This window comes from Ammodytes marinus (assembly GCF_949987685.1).
Source record: "Ammodytes marinus genome assembly, chromosome: 15".
In the NCBI taxonomy this organism is placed as follows: Eukaryota; Metazoa; Chordata; class Actinopteri; order Uranoscopiformes; family Ammodytidae; genus Ammodytes; species Ammodytes marinus.
Window position 1 is genome coordinate 8,589,022 of NC_137219.1, and position 16,346 is coordinate 8,605,367.

Sequence of the window (16,346 nt, forward strand, 5' to 3'; positions counted from 1 at the left end):
CAAATATGTATGATCTACAAAGTATTGGTTTTCAGAATAAAAATAGATGTTTTGAGTAAGTGGCTGTTTTCTGGAGTGTGTTTTGAAGTTACAACCAAAGTTTGGGTATGAAACTTTTACAAAGACAATTATTGTGACTGTTGCAGAATAGTTTGATATTGTGGGAAAAAGACAACTGCTTTCTTGCAGAGAGATATGAAACGGTTAAGGTCAAAACACCCATGTCCGTACAGTAAATAATCCATCTAAGCAAATAAACTGGAACAGATGGAAACGGCTAGCTAGATCCTATAAACATAGACTATAGAACTGAATGTTTAAAAAAGACATAGGTTGTGAAACAAAGTCGCACGCAAACACTGGTCCATAAATCGATTACAGATTTTATTTTATTAAAAAGAATTTAGGATCACAGAAAAAAAAAACAGGCGTTTTAGAGCATATTTGGGCAACTGATGTCAACTGCACTGCAGAAAAAATCCAATTGTCTCTGATATTTACAGAAGGACTGCCAAGCCGGGAAAGGTGAGATGGTTGATTAACAAACAAGTGGGTGAACGACGATATGGCTGGAAAAAACATTCAAAGCACATTCAAACAAATCGGTCAGACATCTAGATCCATCACTGCACTTGATATGATATGGACAATGATAACAAATCTTCAAACTTCTTGGAACACTGTAGGCAGGCCTTAAAAAATATGACTTGGTTTTGACCTGTAAGAATGAACCAACCTTTACTGCTGTAATACTGAACTGTGAAAACGATTACAATCAGACCATACAGCGCTTTAAAAAAAAGCTGGTTTTCCCACAGCAACAATCTGAGCATGGTAACCGTTGACATATGAGTTACGGGGGGGAAAGGGGAAGGGGCTGGAATATACTCTAAGTATGTAGGCCACAATTTGGCAACAAACGAAACGAGATACAATATTCGAGAAAAAAGCTGTACAAACATCAGACATAAACAAAAACACACTTGATTTTTAAAACTTTAGTACTAAAGCTACAGAATTCAAAATATGTTTGTCTTTTTTTTTTACTTTTTAAACTTCAAAAAAGCTGTTATTTGAGGGTATGTGTGTGTGTGTGCACGTTCCTTATATCTGAGAGGGCAGGGTTTCTCTCCAGGGTGGGGGGTCAGTTGTGTGTGTGTGGGGGGGGGGGGGGGGGGGGTGTCAAATGACAACACTCACTTTGCTTTGACATCACACACACAAGACGGTTACATCACCTCTCCATGTCGGTCTAGGGCTTTTGACCTCTGTGTGCATCTGCAACTACTCAACCATCTTCATCATCATCATCATCATCATCATCACTTTACACACACACGTCACACACCAGCACCACCACATACACAGGATTCAGATGGCGAACAGAGCAAGGAGGAGAGGGATCCGGTGGCTCGTAATAAGAGCAAAGATAGAAGACAGAACATTTTAGTATTGAGATCGTGTCTTTGTCGGATTTAACCAAAAAAAGGATTGAAGTGTGGAACCGAAGAAAAAAACTGTACATCTGTGTAACATTGAACCGTAAAAACTGCGATTACACTCATTGGCCAGGCAGCCGGAGCTATCGCTAACAAGCGCTAAATACAAACAAATCTGGTAGGAAGAGGAGGAAGAAAAAAGGGGCAAGACCAAAAAACTCTTGAATATTCCAGACTAGATTCTAGATCCATCCGGACAGAACAGAGCCCATTCCTCGCTCCACACTGACACCCGATGGTAGATCCACTTGACAAACATCCTTCCATCATGTCTTATAGAAAGAGAAAAGTATTCAACAATGTTTTTCTTCTTCTTTGTAAAAGTTTGATTGGCAGCTTATCTGGGTTAAACCCCCCAACCCCCCTTCTTCCCATTTTCTGTTTACTCCTGATGTGGATCCTGGATCTCAGGATCTTGGCCTCTTCCCAGATCAGAACATTTGCATGCTGAAACCCTGTAAACAATGGACAGGAGAGAGCGGCTGTTAGACAATTTTAAAGACGAAATATCCTGGCTACATCCCTGAATAAAGCACAGTGTTTCCCACTAATGTATCATTCCGTGGCGGGCCGCCACACTTTCATTTTGCCCCGCCACACTTTCATTTTATATTTTTTTTTATATATGTATATTTTACTATTTGAAAAATATACATGTATACATTTAATTTGCAATGCGCGAGTTTCACTTGGAAACAATAGCATTTCCGCATAAAAATCTTTAACGTGTGATTCGCGCTGTGATCTCAAGAAACAATATTTCCTTCAATCATGGACGTAGCCTATTATCAAAGCGCCGCATGAGGGATCGAGGCTTCAATCTCCCCGAGTCAATCAGCCCCTCCCCCTGCGGTGTCAACACGCGCTGTGACTGTATTTCCTTTGAACACTCTAATTTTTTCAAAGTAAACGCTTCGGACCCCGCGGGACACTCAGTTAAGAGCATCGAGGGGGCGCCGAGAGGCAGGGGCTGGGACAGACGGTAGCTCGCCTCGCGGCGGACCGTCAGCTCGATCCCGAGATCGAACTACGAGCTTTTTAACTGCAGCAACTTTAAGATACGCTATTGGAGCTGGAATTACCGCGGCTGCTGGCACCAGACTTGCCCTCCAATGGATCCTCGTTAAAGGATTTAAAGTGTACTCATTCCAATTACAGGGCCTCGAAAGAGTCCTGTATTGTTATTTTTCGTCACTACCTCCCCGAGTCGGGAGTGGGTAATTTGCGCGCCTGCTGCCTTTCCAGCAGAGCACCCTCTGCTGGAAAGAATATTGTGAGCTATCCTTCGTGATTGTAGTCACAGTTATTTGAGTAGGCCTACTAGTAATTCAACAATCTAATAAAACAAAAGGGCGCTTGTGTTCACTCTTTTGAACCACAGGTAACCACCACCTTTGCTTAATTTTTTTGATGGCTCAAATGTGTATCATAGAAAATTATTTTTCATTTCATTTTCCTTTATTTAACCTCGAAAGATCAATTGAGGGGTGACCCTCTTTTACAATGACGTCGAGTTTGTACATATACACAATATACAATGAGAATACATAACAAGTTTACACACACACACACACACACACAGACAACAACAATTTAAAACATTCAGATCAATTGAATGAGAGACATAATAGCCTAATTAAAACAGTTACAAGTGTAGAGGGGCTGATTCAAAATAATAATTTTAAATTGGTTAACAGTTATGAGTGTATTTATTTTAATTGTATGTTGTAGGCTGTTCCAGGAGTCAGGGGCACTATGGCTAAAAGCGGTTTTACCAAGCTCAGACCGGGCATAGGGGACATATAACATGAGCATGTCAGTTGAGCGGGTTTGATAAAGCCCATCTGAAATAAGCAGCATTTCTGTCAAATATAGTGGTAGCTTTCCAGTCAGAGCTTTATATATAAAAATATGCCAATGTGCATCACGTCTCTCCTTAAGGGAGGACCACCCAACCTTTTCATATAAAACACAATGGTGTGTATCATAAGCATCTCCTGTAATGAATCTCAAAGCAGAGTGAAATACAGAGTCTAGGAGTTTAAGGCATGAACGAGATGCATGCCGATAAACCACATCACCGTAATCAAGGACAGACATAAAAACTGCCTCAATAATCCTTTTCCTACTGAACAACGGGAAGGTGGCTTTATTCCTATAAAAATAGCCAATCTTTTGTCGGAGACGACAGACAAGATTTTTTATGTGAAATGTAAAAGAGAGTTTTTCATCTATCCAGATGCCAAGATATTTATATTCAGTGACTCTTTCAATGTGAGATCCATTATTTGTGTGAATAATAAGATCATTAAAATGTGTAATTCTTGCTCTGGAAAAGCACATATATTTTGTTTTTTCTATATTAAGGACAAGCCTGAGATCCACTAGACAGTTCTGCAGGGTGTTAAAAGAGCTCTGTAGGTTCTGAACAGATTGTTGCACTGAATCAGAAATGCAATACAGTACAGTGTCGTCAGCATACAAATGGGCATGGCAGTTTTGTAGTGATGAAACAATGTTATTGATGTAAATTGTGAATAGGACTGGACCTAAAATTGAGCCCTGCGGAACACCATTTGTAACTGTTAAAAACTCAGTTTGGTAGCTTCCCAGCTTAACTGACTGCTGTCTATCAGAGAGATAGTCCCTAAACCAGCTACATGTAGAATAATCAAAACCAATTTCATGCAGCCTCTCTAAAAGCAAATGGTGATCTAAAGTATCAAAAGCTTTTGACAGATCAACAAAAAGTGCTGCACAGTGCATTTTTTTATCGATAGCTGTAACAATGTTGTCTAAGACCAAAGTGACAGCAGATATAGTACTGTGGCCTGCCCTAAAACCAGATTGAAATGGACTCAAAATGGAAGCACTGGATAAAAAGGATTTCAACTGAGTATTAATGACTGATTCTAGAATTTTTGCCAGGCATGGGAGTTTGGAAATTGGTTAATTTATTCATTAACCATTGATAAGTGTGTTAAACTCCATCTTAATCACCATTTATATAGGAATAGTGTTCCTCAAAGTACACCAGATTGATGCATTTAACATTTAAAAGGTACAACATTTTCTTCCGGGGGAGCATACCCCCGGACCCCCCAAAGTTGATAATCAAATTCAATACATATTAGCTTTAAAATTTGATGTTGAAGAATTCTAGTTTCATTTACAATAAAATCACTTTATGCACTGTATGTAATGAAATAATACTAGTTTACGCATATAGTTGCAACTAACAATTATTTTCATTATTATTAATTCAACTGCAAACTCTTTTAACGATTTATCTTTCGGTCACAGAAGTCACAATTTTCCCAGAAACCTAGGTTACATCTTTAAATGACTCACCGACTCGTCCTCAATCATGGCTGCAGAGTCGAAGAAGTCTGGTCTTAGTTCCGCTCTTTCACGTCTGTTCCTCGATGGCGGCTGGGAAGGACAAAGGACATAATCAAGACATTAAATAAAAGAAAAATAATGGATCAAAACAAGGATTCTTAATATATCTCTATTTCTTCTTAATCTCCCAAATTGAATGCGGTGAGAAAAGAGAGGGACGCTACTGACCAGGTCGATCACCATGGTGTCCTCAAACTCCTCGTTCATGTCCTCTAGCTGGCCCCGCGATGACATCATCACATCCTCAAAGATGGGCTCTGCGTCATCCTCCATCAACCCACGCCTAATGGGAAAGAAGCAACAGATCCATCTGTATATTGTCTTTTCTACTATCTATTCACCTCTCTAATTCAGCCGAGGACTGACATCAAACACATGGTGGAGGTATATAGTTTGGCTTCATCCAACTTCTATAATTTGTGCTGCTGCTCAGCTGCTTAGCTGCTACTACTTACACAGTCTGCCGTACGCCCTGATTGCTGCGTGACTTGATGTAGTTCATCCCCGTCCGGTCCTTCCTGGTCACCTCCTCTATCTTCTGCTGGCCGAGCCACGACATCTGCATCTGAGGACTGGAGACAAAACATGGTGTGCACTGTCAACAAACCAGCAACTCATTTTGAACTTTTTAAATTGATGAACCATTTCATGTTACTTTGAATGTATGTGTGTGTATACAAAGTTTACTCACTTGTGGACAAAGTCGTTCTCCGATCCGGGTTCCGAGTCCGGGTCTGGCATCTGTTCTGCCGGTCGGTTCTCTCTGAGGACTGTGGAGGTGAGCTGAGGAGTCTGCAGCGCCCCCGGTGTCTGAAGAGTGTCGTTACGCATCAACCACGAGCCCTCCACGCTACTAGTCTCTTCTGAAAAATGAACACACACACAGAGGCAGGGTTCACAGATGGTGTCTCATATTCCAAAACAATGAGACCCAACCAAACAAAGAGTAACTGCCTCGTATATATCTGTGCATTTTCTCACCCTCAATGCGTTTCTTGTGCAGCGGCGGCCGGCCCTTCTTGCTGCGGACAGAGCTGGCCTTGCTGCTGGAGCCCGAGGTGACAGACATGAGGTCCTCGTCCCCTCCCGTCAGCAGGCTGTTCCTGTAGGAGATGAGAGGCAGCCAGATGTCCTCCCGACGCTCCGACATCGAGTCAGACATGAACTTCTCAAGGTACGAGTGACTGTGAGGACACATGACGCATTTTAGTATAGTTAGTTTATTTTGAAAATTTTACATTATGCCAGATGTGTTGTGTTTTGAAAAATAAGTACTTACACTGTCTTCTTGTCTTGGCGGATCAGTTTGGAGGAAAATTCACTGAGTACCTCCAGGAAGGCCAGGTTGAGAGGAGGGAAGTCTGTCCCTCGAGGATTCACATACTTGAAAGCAAACTCTATTCCATCCCTGAGAGGACAAGAGAGACGGTTAGAAGAGAAAGAGAGAAAGAAAGAGAAAACAACGACAGAAAACCAAAAAACAAATGAGTGACAGAGACCACCCAAAGTGACATACATATAAAAACAACTTTTTTACGTTCAACAATAACACCAGTAGTCTTACTTATGCAGTGTTGCAACAGCCTCTCTCGTCTTGATTTGGTCCAGGCCGAAGGTGAGGGCAAAGCGTCGGGCCAGCTCCTTGATGCCGCTGACGTGGGAGGACGTGCGGTCCAGGGTGGGTCCCTGGTCCTGTAGCAGCTCGTTGAACAGCTGAGAGACACAAGTGTTGAAGCAAAGGGTTTGAGGATGTGGTACACGATAGGCAGCACTCATACCATTAATAACACACATGTAATATATTTGTCTTTCATCAGTGTCTCTTAACCTGCTGCAGACTGAGGATGAGGGTCTTGGCACATTGAATCTTGTCCGTCTGTCTGGTTTTACTCAGAGTCTCCTTGATGATGTCGCCGTAATCGTTATAATACTGGAGGCAGAGAAACAAAACGGTAAGAAAAAACATGCAAAATGAGACAGTTTAGTACATTCAATCTCACATCATATACATTTATTTATTTCACTCATTATTCCTCTATATATTTTGTTATCCTTTTATTTAATGAATATCAAGATATATATATATATATATATATATATATATATCTTGATCTTCTTATCCGTTTCATATTATCTAATTTATTTAGGAACAGCCACCTTCATGTAGTGCTTGAAGATGTCTGCGGCAGCGGGCATGTCCACGATGTCAAAGATGATGAGTTTGCAGAACGCAGCGAGCAGATTTCTCCTCTTGTGGAGCGCCTCGATCTTATTGGCCTCGTCCTCCTCGTCTCCCTCTGCAGGCGGACAGACAGACAGACAAATGAAGAGATGAATATATGTATCAAATTAATAAATGGAGGGCATTTTAACTAGGGGTGGTTTTAAAAAAAAATCGATCGCGATTCCTATCTCCTGCGATTTTAAATCAATTCATAATTTTCCAAAATCAATTAAAAAAAAAATATATATATATTTTTTTTAAGTATTTTGCTGCTGCCAGAAATGTTGAATTGCCTTAAAATCACATGCATCACAAGCTTCACATATAAATAGACTTAAATGAAGGTAAATAAGACATGGGCTTTTATTTGATTTGACTGGAGTAGCTCCTGAAATCCTCTTTTGAACTGAATCCAGAAATTGATTTTGAATGGAATTGTGACCCCGGGAATCGGAATCGAATCGGAATCGTGGGATACCAAAAGATTCACAGCCCTAATTATAACTCCAAGCTAATCTAATTCATATATAATTATTCCTAAAAAACAAAGTGCTTGGACCCAGTAACAGGGAGAAGGTTAATAAGTATATTCTCTCTCTCTCTCTCTCACCCATGCTCTGGCTCTCTTCATCCTGGTCGATGAAGACGTGGTCCAGGACAAAGTTGAGCAGTTCATTCTGCAGAGTGCTGTCTGGGTTGAAGACTAGAGGCTGGAGACCTTCTCTACCACCGGACACCAGCTGGTGACTGAAGATCATCAGCAGGTCGCACAGAAGCATGAACGCCTGAACAGAGGAGGTACACATGAGGAGTTAGGAGTTGATAAAAGCGGGAGTGTTTTTACTGCGCCAGCTGTTGTTCCTTGTCGCGCGTACCCATGACAAAGGCATTAAGAAAAACTATATAAAAATAGCATTCTTTGCCCTGATGGTCTCGTTTGCTGTTACATGTAATTTATGATCATCAGTGGAAAAATTTGACTGTTTCAGAAATATTTGGTAGCACCTTTAAGATTTATTTTTTTTTTAATTAACAAAACATGCTTGTTTTGTCCAAATAAATATATAATATCTGTGAGAAAACAAAACATTTCGGCTTATTCCCACCTAAGAAGATCAAATAGTTTTCAAAAGTATGAGTGGAATGTAACTAAAGCCCTGAAAATACTTAATATTTAATTTGTCATACTATAAACACCATTTTTTCTTATTTTCAAAGACCACAAGGCAACTCTAGAAACGTGTGTGTGGTTACCTGTTCTTTGACCGGTGTGTTGACGTTGGACAGGCACTGCTGACACACAGCCAGGAAAGACTTCACCACTCTCCTTAGAGCCAACAGGTCATCCTGCACACGCATAAACACACATACCATTAGCCACACTTTAACACAAATCCATACTAGACGGCAGTATCCATCAATGTAAAATGTCCTGCCCCTGGCACCGATGACGAAATCAAACTTTAATGATTTCAGCTAATCGTCAGCTAACTCTGTCGAGGCGGAAGAATCAATACAGTTTGTGGATGAGTCTGTCAGAGGGCTGAGAGAGCACAGTAGGACCTGGCACACTGATCAACTACTGATGATCAATATCAATATGACACCTTTATAATGCATTTCACATAAGTGGGTGCACATGGGGAATGTTTAAGCTACTGTAGTTTATAGCGCCTCATTAAACTATTCAGCTAAATTCTCCAGCAGTAGATAAGGGGTTAAACTGTCTTGGGAGGTTTGGGGCTTCAGTCCAGCATCACAGGCCTGGGGATCTGTTACCTCTGTGCAGCGTTTAAGTGTTCAATGGAATAGATTTGGTATCTGCAGGAATACAGATAAGTTCCTGTCCCTCTAGGGCAGGGGTCGGCAACCCGCGGCTCTGGAGCCACATGCGGCTCTTTGGCGCTGCCCTGGTGGCTCCCTGGAGCTTTTTCAAAAATGTTTGAAAATGGAAAAAGATGGGGGAGGGAAATATAATTTTTGTTTTAATATGGTTTCTGTAGGAGGACAAACATGACACAAACATTCTTAACGTTTTCCAATGCTTTAAAAATGTGTAGAATAAATATTAAATATCAACATTTCTGTCACCCTAGATTTGCGTCATAGCCTGCGATACACGTTTCTATCAGCAGGGCGGGATGCCAGGCAGGTGGCTGTCGTAAACAAATCGGCGGCTGTGTGATGGGCCAGTTGTCAAATAACAAAAAGAGTAATGTGGAAAGACATTTCCAGGGAAGGCATGCTACATTTGCAGCCGAGTACCCAGTTGGGAGTGAGAGAAAAAGTGCGATTGAATTACTTCTGGAGAAATTAGAGGAGCGCAAAAATAGATTTAAGAAGTGGATTGCATCTCCAAACTCCACTACTGCTGCAAGTTTTGTTGCAACCCGGGAGATAATAAAGCGTGGAAAACCGTTCACAGATGGTGACTACCTGAAGGAGTCGTTCATCAACATATCAGAACACCTATTTGCAGATTTCAAAAACAAAACCGAGATAATACAGAAAATCAAAGACATGCCTCTCTCCGCTAAGACAGTGAAGGAAAGGGCCATTAAAATGGCAGGCAACATCACCGATCAGCAAATCAAGGACATTAATTCAGCGCCAGCATACTCAATTGCCTGTGATGAGTCCTGTGATGTGATCGATATTGAACAGACTGCGCTTTTATGCAGGTACGTGAACTCCGATGGGCCGCAAGAAGAAATGATCCAATTAATACCACTGAAAGGCACTGACTTGCTTGGCATTTGCACAGAAATCAAACTAAACTGTCTTAATTTGATTTTATATACTTTACCTTTTCAAAAGGCTGCTGTTTTATTTTTATAAATGCAGGCTGCGTTTTATTACACTCCGTTTGTTGCCCAGATAAGGGGCACGTTATGCACGTTCCATTTTGTTGTTGTTTTCGAATCCTCAAAATAAAAACGACATAAAAAATCTGATTTCTTTATTGCATTTCTTTAATTTCATCAAAGCAATGAAACATCATTCATTAATATTGTAATGAAGTTAAACTTGAGGCGGCATCGTACAACATACAACAGAGTAGTCACGTGGTGCGTCATTCTCTAGGATGCGCTGCGGGGAAAAAAACATTTAATTGTGAAGGCTCATAATGTATTTGTAGCCAACTTAGTAATTTTGATAGTAGGCTAATATAGCTAATATAGATACATACAGCATGTGTTGCCTTCATTATAAGGCTTATGTAAGGCTTTTAATTTTTTGCGGCTCCAGACATATTTGTTTTTTGTTTTTTTGGTCCAATATGGCTCTTTCAACATTTTGGGTTGCCGACCCCTGCTCTAGGGCTACCGCTACACAGGCACAGCAGTCTTAAACACTGAGCCCCCTCACTGATGATAAAGCTGGCCTGGGATCAGTTGAGTGTGCTGTGTTAAAGCTCTTAAAGTCAGAGAGGTGAGTCCATCAATACCTTGCTCGGAGCCCCCTCTGTGATCTTGACCAGCTGCCAGAGGACAGAGTAGTGTGAACACTGCAGGGCCTGCACGGCGATCTGCTCCGGCATGGAGCCCTGCTCGATGCCCGCCTTCAGCAGCCGGTAGCAGCTACTGAACAAGTCCCACCGCGTCAAGTCGTGAGCACTGAGGTGGGAAAACAAGAGGAAAACATATTAGATTCTTCAAGTCATTTGTCACGTTTTTCTGATATTGTGACGTTTACAGAGAAGAGTTTCTTACTTGTGGAAGGCTGTGAGTCTCTTGAGAGTAGATAAGACATTGTAGATGTCGTCATCATCGGCCTCCTCAGCCTGAAGAATAACATAAAACACTGTTCTTATATATACTGTATAACGTATGGTGTTTGTGTTAAGTTTTCACAAATCTTTCCCTCTTTAAAAGTAACACTTTCTATATTTAAAAAGGTGGAGTCCATGATTCTGGAGAATACTGGTTGTCAAAATAACGAAGCATGTTGCAATCTACAGTGTACTTTGTTTGCACACCATTTGTTTACATACCATTTTACATAACCTAGGCTGTTAACACACCAGCTTCTTTTTCAACACACACACACACACACACACACACACACACACACACACACACACACACACACACACACACACACACACACACACACACACACACACACACACACACACACACACACACACACACACACACACACAGGTAGCAGATCGTGAGGAGATGTTCACTAATTTTGACAAAAAAGTGATTTTGAAAAACAAGCATTCTCCACCTTTAAGTAAAATGTAAATTTTTGGGCAAAATTTGGGCCTGACACAACCATCACATCATTAGATGTTCAGTGTCATGCGAGTAGACTTGAGTGTCCCTTGCATCCTTTCTTTGAGGGTGTCTTTGTCCCCCTTTTTTTTAGCCCAAGCTTGCTATCCTTACCTCCTGCAGCAGCTCTTCGACAGAGTGCGAGAAGCGGTCTGTCATCTCGTCGATGAGTTGCGAGCGTGCGATGTCCACGCGGTTCATGATGGTGTATTCCTCGGAGCAGAGGATGCTGTAGGTCTTACTGCACGCCTCCAGCACGTCCATCTCACTGTGTTTCTCCACCACCAGTCTGATCTGCTTCAACAGGCCGTCCAGGTGTTTCTCCATACGGCCCGCACTGTACACGTCCAGGTCAAAGAACTGAGGAATCTGCAGCAGGTTGGCTACCTTCTCAGAGTCTGCCTGGTACTGTAGATAGGGAGATGGAGAGAGAGATCTTAGGTAAAGGAGTGAAAATATAAGACTCACAAGCAGATGAGTGGAGGAAGTTTTTTTAAAAAAAAAATTATTAATCTTTTTGTGTGTGTGCGCGTGCGTGCGTGTGTGTGCGGGCGGGCGCGTGCGTGCGTGTTGTTCTTGGATGTATTTTTTTTTATACAATAAACAAAAAAAACAAAGACAAAAAAAAGTGAAGACTATTTGACTGAATGTGTATGAAAATAAATGAATAAATACTTGGTTCTTTGTTTCTGTTGCCCTGGCAGTAAAATGGTCGATTACATTGTAAGTATTTATCCTGCACACTTATCCAGAGTGGCAAACATTCAATAACACTTCCCATGACTCCATAAATAACACGTTGATCAATTATTTTCGACAAACAGATCAGTCGCCCACAGCACTCTCATTCTTAAGTATCTGTGTGGCCCTTACCTTGGAGAGAAGCATGGGCAGGGCCATGATGTAGTGCTCTGTCAGTTTGTTCTTATCGTCTATCTGGGTTTTCCTCTCCTTAGCCGTCAGCACCTGGACAAGCAAAAACGCAAAACAAGCAAAAACCCTAAACTTGAGGTCAAATGTAACAGCAAAGAATATTCTGTTTTTTCAATATGACGGGAGAAATAACTAATGCATAGAAAAAAATCTCTTTTTTGCCAGTCCTCTCCCATACACATCCCTCACATCTTTGATTCTGAGGTTGGCCTAACATGTTGTGTATTCTAGATTGATGAGAACATGCCATAAGTGAAAAAAAAATAACGGGAACTTTACAACATGTGCATAGGGATGTTTTAAGTTTTGCTCAAGGTATTCCCTTTTGACTCACCTCATGCACAATTCAAAGTGAATGCTGAAAGAGTGGTGACAGTGTGTGGCATGTATATTTGGACCTACCCGTTTGCCGGTGCCTCTGCCAACAGGTGGGTGAGCCTCTGCTGCCTGTCGGATGGTGCACACCATCAGCTCTATGAGGGCGCTCTCCTGTCTGTCTGACAACACTGCAGAGACAGACGGGAGGAGTCGAAGCAAAGGAGAGAGTGGAAGAGAGAGAGAAAAAGAAAGAAATAGGAAGATAGAAAAATCAAGTCAGTGAAGTTCAGTAACAAAGAGAGATCAAAGGAACATTTTATTGCATCATGTCCTCTAGCTAGCTGTCCGTCCGTCCGTCTGTGTGGGTGTGTCTGTCTGTCTGTGTGTCTGTCTTACCCTCCTCTCCTTGCACAGGCTCCTCCAGCAGAAGTTCAGCCATACACTCCCAGTCTTTCAGCAGCTCCTGTGAGCTTTCCCACAGCGAGTCCACCAGGTAGGCTGCATGCTCGTGGAGCTACACACAAAAAAAGATGTACACATTTTTAAACCATCAACAAAGATATACTGTTCATTATGGTTGACTTTATTGAGCCAATAAATAAAGTACTATTAAGTTGTATTCACTTAATTGTCTCTGTTAACTAGAGCGGGACAACCTGAATACCATTTCTTTACATTAATAGTACTATAAAGTGTGTGTTACCTCGCTCTCTAGAAAGAAGAGCACCAACATGCGGATGAGGTTTCCGTTGGGGCTGCTCCTCCCTCTGCGCTTAGCCAACGCTTCTTCTGCCAGGGGGTCATGACGACTGAACAGCCTGAGGTGGGAAAAACAAGAGATTACACTACAAACCACCATTAAATGACAACCTAAAGTAAAGATTAACATTGTTTCAAGTTTAAAATAATTTGAAGATTACTAAAAAGGCATGATGATGGGACTCACTTTCTGTGTAGGAACTCCCCAGCAGCAACTGCCACCGGTCTGTGTGCAGAGTAAACCAGGTGGTACACGTTCTCACAGTCCTCATTGGACAAGGCGTCTTCACTGCCCCTACAACAGATAAACAAAATGATCTCAAAATCAACCTTAATGTCTCTTCTGTACAAGAAATAACAGTAATTAAGATTTTTAAAACCCATTTTAACCCATTGATGACGGCTGCTGCGCGATGCAACATTGCCTCTCCTGCCTGATGCTGCATCGTGCAGCATTGTTACTTTATCTAATTTTCATGGCATGCGCAGCATAGAATGCACTGTCATTGGTTCAAATACACATGAGGTGGGTTTTGTTGATTTTTTAAGACCACGTGACCACCCAAAAGTTGTGGGGTTTGCCGAAAATCACATCAATCAAAAAAATAAAAAATAAAAAAAAATAATAAAAAAAAATAAGCCGGCTGTGTCAGCGATAGTGTATTACAGAACAGTTAGTGGCGTTTGGTGCGCAGAATCAAGGTCCACTATAGGCTACTGATGAAAATCACACTAAATATTTTATATTATTTATTCTTTTTTTTCTCCCCCATCTAATTTTGACGATTTTTAGAAAAATTTGTTGGTGTGTAAGCGCTAAGGGAGCATGTTTAAATAAAACCTGTGAACCTTAACTTTTAAATGTATTTTATTTCATGTTTTTATGTGCTACACAGGCTTAGATATTAAGGTTTTGGTAGACTTGACAATTCGTACTATTTTTTCAGAAAACCCTCAGGCATTAAGGACATGCATCCTAGATTGCCATAGTCATCAATGGGTTAAAGTATCGGGGCAATTCCATCCACATCTTTTGTTGCTTATTTTTGAATTTGTGAATTAAAAAGTGGTGCCTGGATGAAAATAGTGCAATACCAAGTGTGGGGGGAAAAAACATTAAAGTGACTCACTGCAAGATGAGTGTGACTAGTCTGATGGCCTCCACAGCCACATCATACTCCTTATCCAGTGTCATTGATACGATGCGGTCCTGTCAAAACACATACAATTAAATAGGGAAAGAACTGGAATAAATAAGCAAAAGATGCAATTGAATAAGGAACACATTAGAAACTACAGAGTACCCAGTCCTCCTGTTGAGTGTATTGTTTTTCTCACCTTGAAGCGGTTGGTGAAAAGCTCTAACTTGGGGAACAGTTCTCGGTTTGTGTACAGGTTCTGCAGCGCCTTCAGGCATTTCAGACGCACCTCTCCTTGCTGGAAAAAAGAGAGAGAAAGAGAGAGAGAGATGGTTTAAAAAATCTGGAAGAAAAGCAGATACTAGTGGGCTGAAAGTCAACCCTTCTGTTTGAGTCATGCGACAGTGAGCAGCTTACCCGATCGTGTAGTGTCCAGCCAACATATTTCAGGTAACTGTCATTAAGAAAAGCGTCGCTGTACATCTTCATCCACACTCCGATCTCCTCGATACAGATGGCTCGGATTTCAGCAATAGCATCCCTAGATAATAAAGTACAATGAACAAGAAAATCATTATTATTTTTAAGTATGACATCACCTTTAAGAAATTGGACAGATTTGTGATTGCAGTTATCTTTTGTGCCGACATAACATCAAAAAACTACCTGAAGTAACAATACCTTCTTAAACGTACAAAAATATGCAGAACAGTTTACCTGTAGCGATGCACAAAGATTCCCTTGAAGATGGAGTTCATCATGTTCTCTATTTCATCTTGGTTTTCTTGAAGCTGCAAAGAGGAAAACAACACGTTTTAGGCAAAAAAAAAAAAAAAAAAAAAAAAAAACAGACAGACAGTGGACAGGAAATGTACAAATATTTTAATATACAGCCAGTGGTGGACTATTATAGTGGAGTAGTGTAAGTACTCAGTATTTTATTTATTAAGACTTTCCAAAGTGTTACTGGAAATACTTGAGTAGATTATCTTAAACTCATACAGTACAGTACTAAAGTATACCGTACTTTCTGGACTATAAAGCGCACGGGGGTATAAGCCGCTAAGAGCTCGTGCACAGAGGGGATTGTCGGGACAGAGATGGCTGCTTGAGATGCTCCCATTTATTAACATTTCAACAAACAAGCTGCATATTTGCATAACGTATTCAAGTGTTACCATTTAGTGCAATAATAGCTACAGAACATATACTGTGCTGTGTAAACTGTACTGTAAACTTTTCAAGTTTCAAACTTAAACGGTGCGCTCCCAGCGCACATAGGCCTACCGGCAGTGATCTAGGCTACAGCAGTGGTTTAAACCACTGATCTACATTATAGCCTACAGTAATAATAACATAACAAAAAACAAAGCTTACAGCGCTTGACGAGGCAAAATCAATGGCTAAATTAAATGTCTTTTTTTTAAAGTGCAAAATAAAGTGCCTGTAACACGACAGTAAGCGCGTAAGCCTAAAGTTGCAGCAACACGGCTGCTTAAAATATATCCCTATACGGTAATCAGCCTACCAGAAAAGTCATTAATCCTCGTCTTCATCTTTTAGGCTAAGGTGCATTACACGGCTGTAACCAGAAAAGTCAAGTCATTCATCCTCATCTCCGTCTTCTTCCTGCGTACTAAAACCACCAAAGTCCTCATCTTCAGTGTCGGAAACGAACAGGCTCAGGATGGCTTCGTCAGCCACTCTCCTCTCTCCTTCGTTGTCGCTCTCAAAACCAACGAACTCCTCTTCTTCAGTGTCGGAAACGAACAGGCTCAGGATGGCTTCG

General features: G+C 41.1%; 1 protein-coding gene across 1 annotated transcript in view; it reads right to left on the reverse strand.

Annotated features, from left to right (window-relative positions):
- Positions 1–412: 412 nt before the first annotated feature.
- stag1a (STAG1 cohesin complex component a) overlaps positions 413–16,346 on the reverse strand; it is a 52,863-nt gene continuing 36,929 nt past the window's right edge. The window contains exons 9-32 of the mRNA XM_080041820.1: positions 15,275–15,348; positions 14,975–15,098; positions 14,757–14,855; positions 14,549–14,628; positions 13,606–13,713; positions 13,363–13,477; positions 13,056–13,173; positions 12,744–12,847; positions 12,282–12,374; positions 11,523–11,816; positions 10,839–10,909; positions 10,574–10,742; positions 8,380–8,472; positions 7,736–7,910; positions 7,059–7,198; positions 6,730–6,831; positions 6,466–6,614; positions 6,181–6,309; positions 5,883–6,085; positions 5,593–5,764; positions 5,357–5,473; positions 5,070–5,184; positions 4,851–4,931; positions 413–1,954 (exon numbers count right to left, since the gene is read on the reverse strand). Coding sequence (XP_079897946.1) covers positions 1,931–1,954; positions 4,851–4,931; positions 5,070–5,184; positions 5,357–5,473; positions 5,593–5,764; positions 5,883–6,085; positions 6,181–6,309; positions 6,466–6,614; positions 6,730–6,831; positions 7,059–7,198; positions 7,736–7,910; positions 8,380–8,472; positions 10,574–10,742; positions 10,839–10,909; positions 11,523–11,816; positions 12,282–12,374; positions 12,744–12,847; positions 13,056–13,173; positions 13,363–13,477; positions 13,606–13,713; positions 14,549–14,628; positions 14,757–14,855; positions 14,975–15,098; positions 15,275–15,348 — 2,949 coding nt within the window. The 3' untranslated portion in view covers positions 413–1,930. The remainder of the gene's footprint in view (positions 1,955–4,850; positions 4,932–5,069; positions 5,185–5,356; positions 5,474–5,592; positions 5,765–5,882; positions 6,086–6,180; positions 6,310–6,465; positions 6,615–6,729; positions 6,832–7,058; positions 7,199–7,735; positions 7,911–8,379; positions 8,473–10,573; positions 10,743–10,838; positions 10,910–11,522; positions 11,817–12,281; positions 12,375–12,743; positions 12,848–13,055; positions 13,174–13,362; positions 13,478–13,605; positions 13,714–14,548; positions 14,629–14,756; positions 14,856–14,974; positions 15,099–15,274; positions 15,349–16,346) is intronic.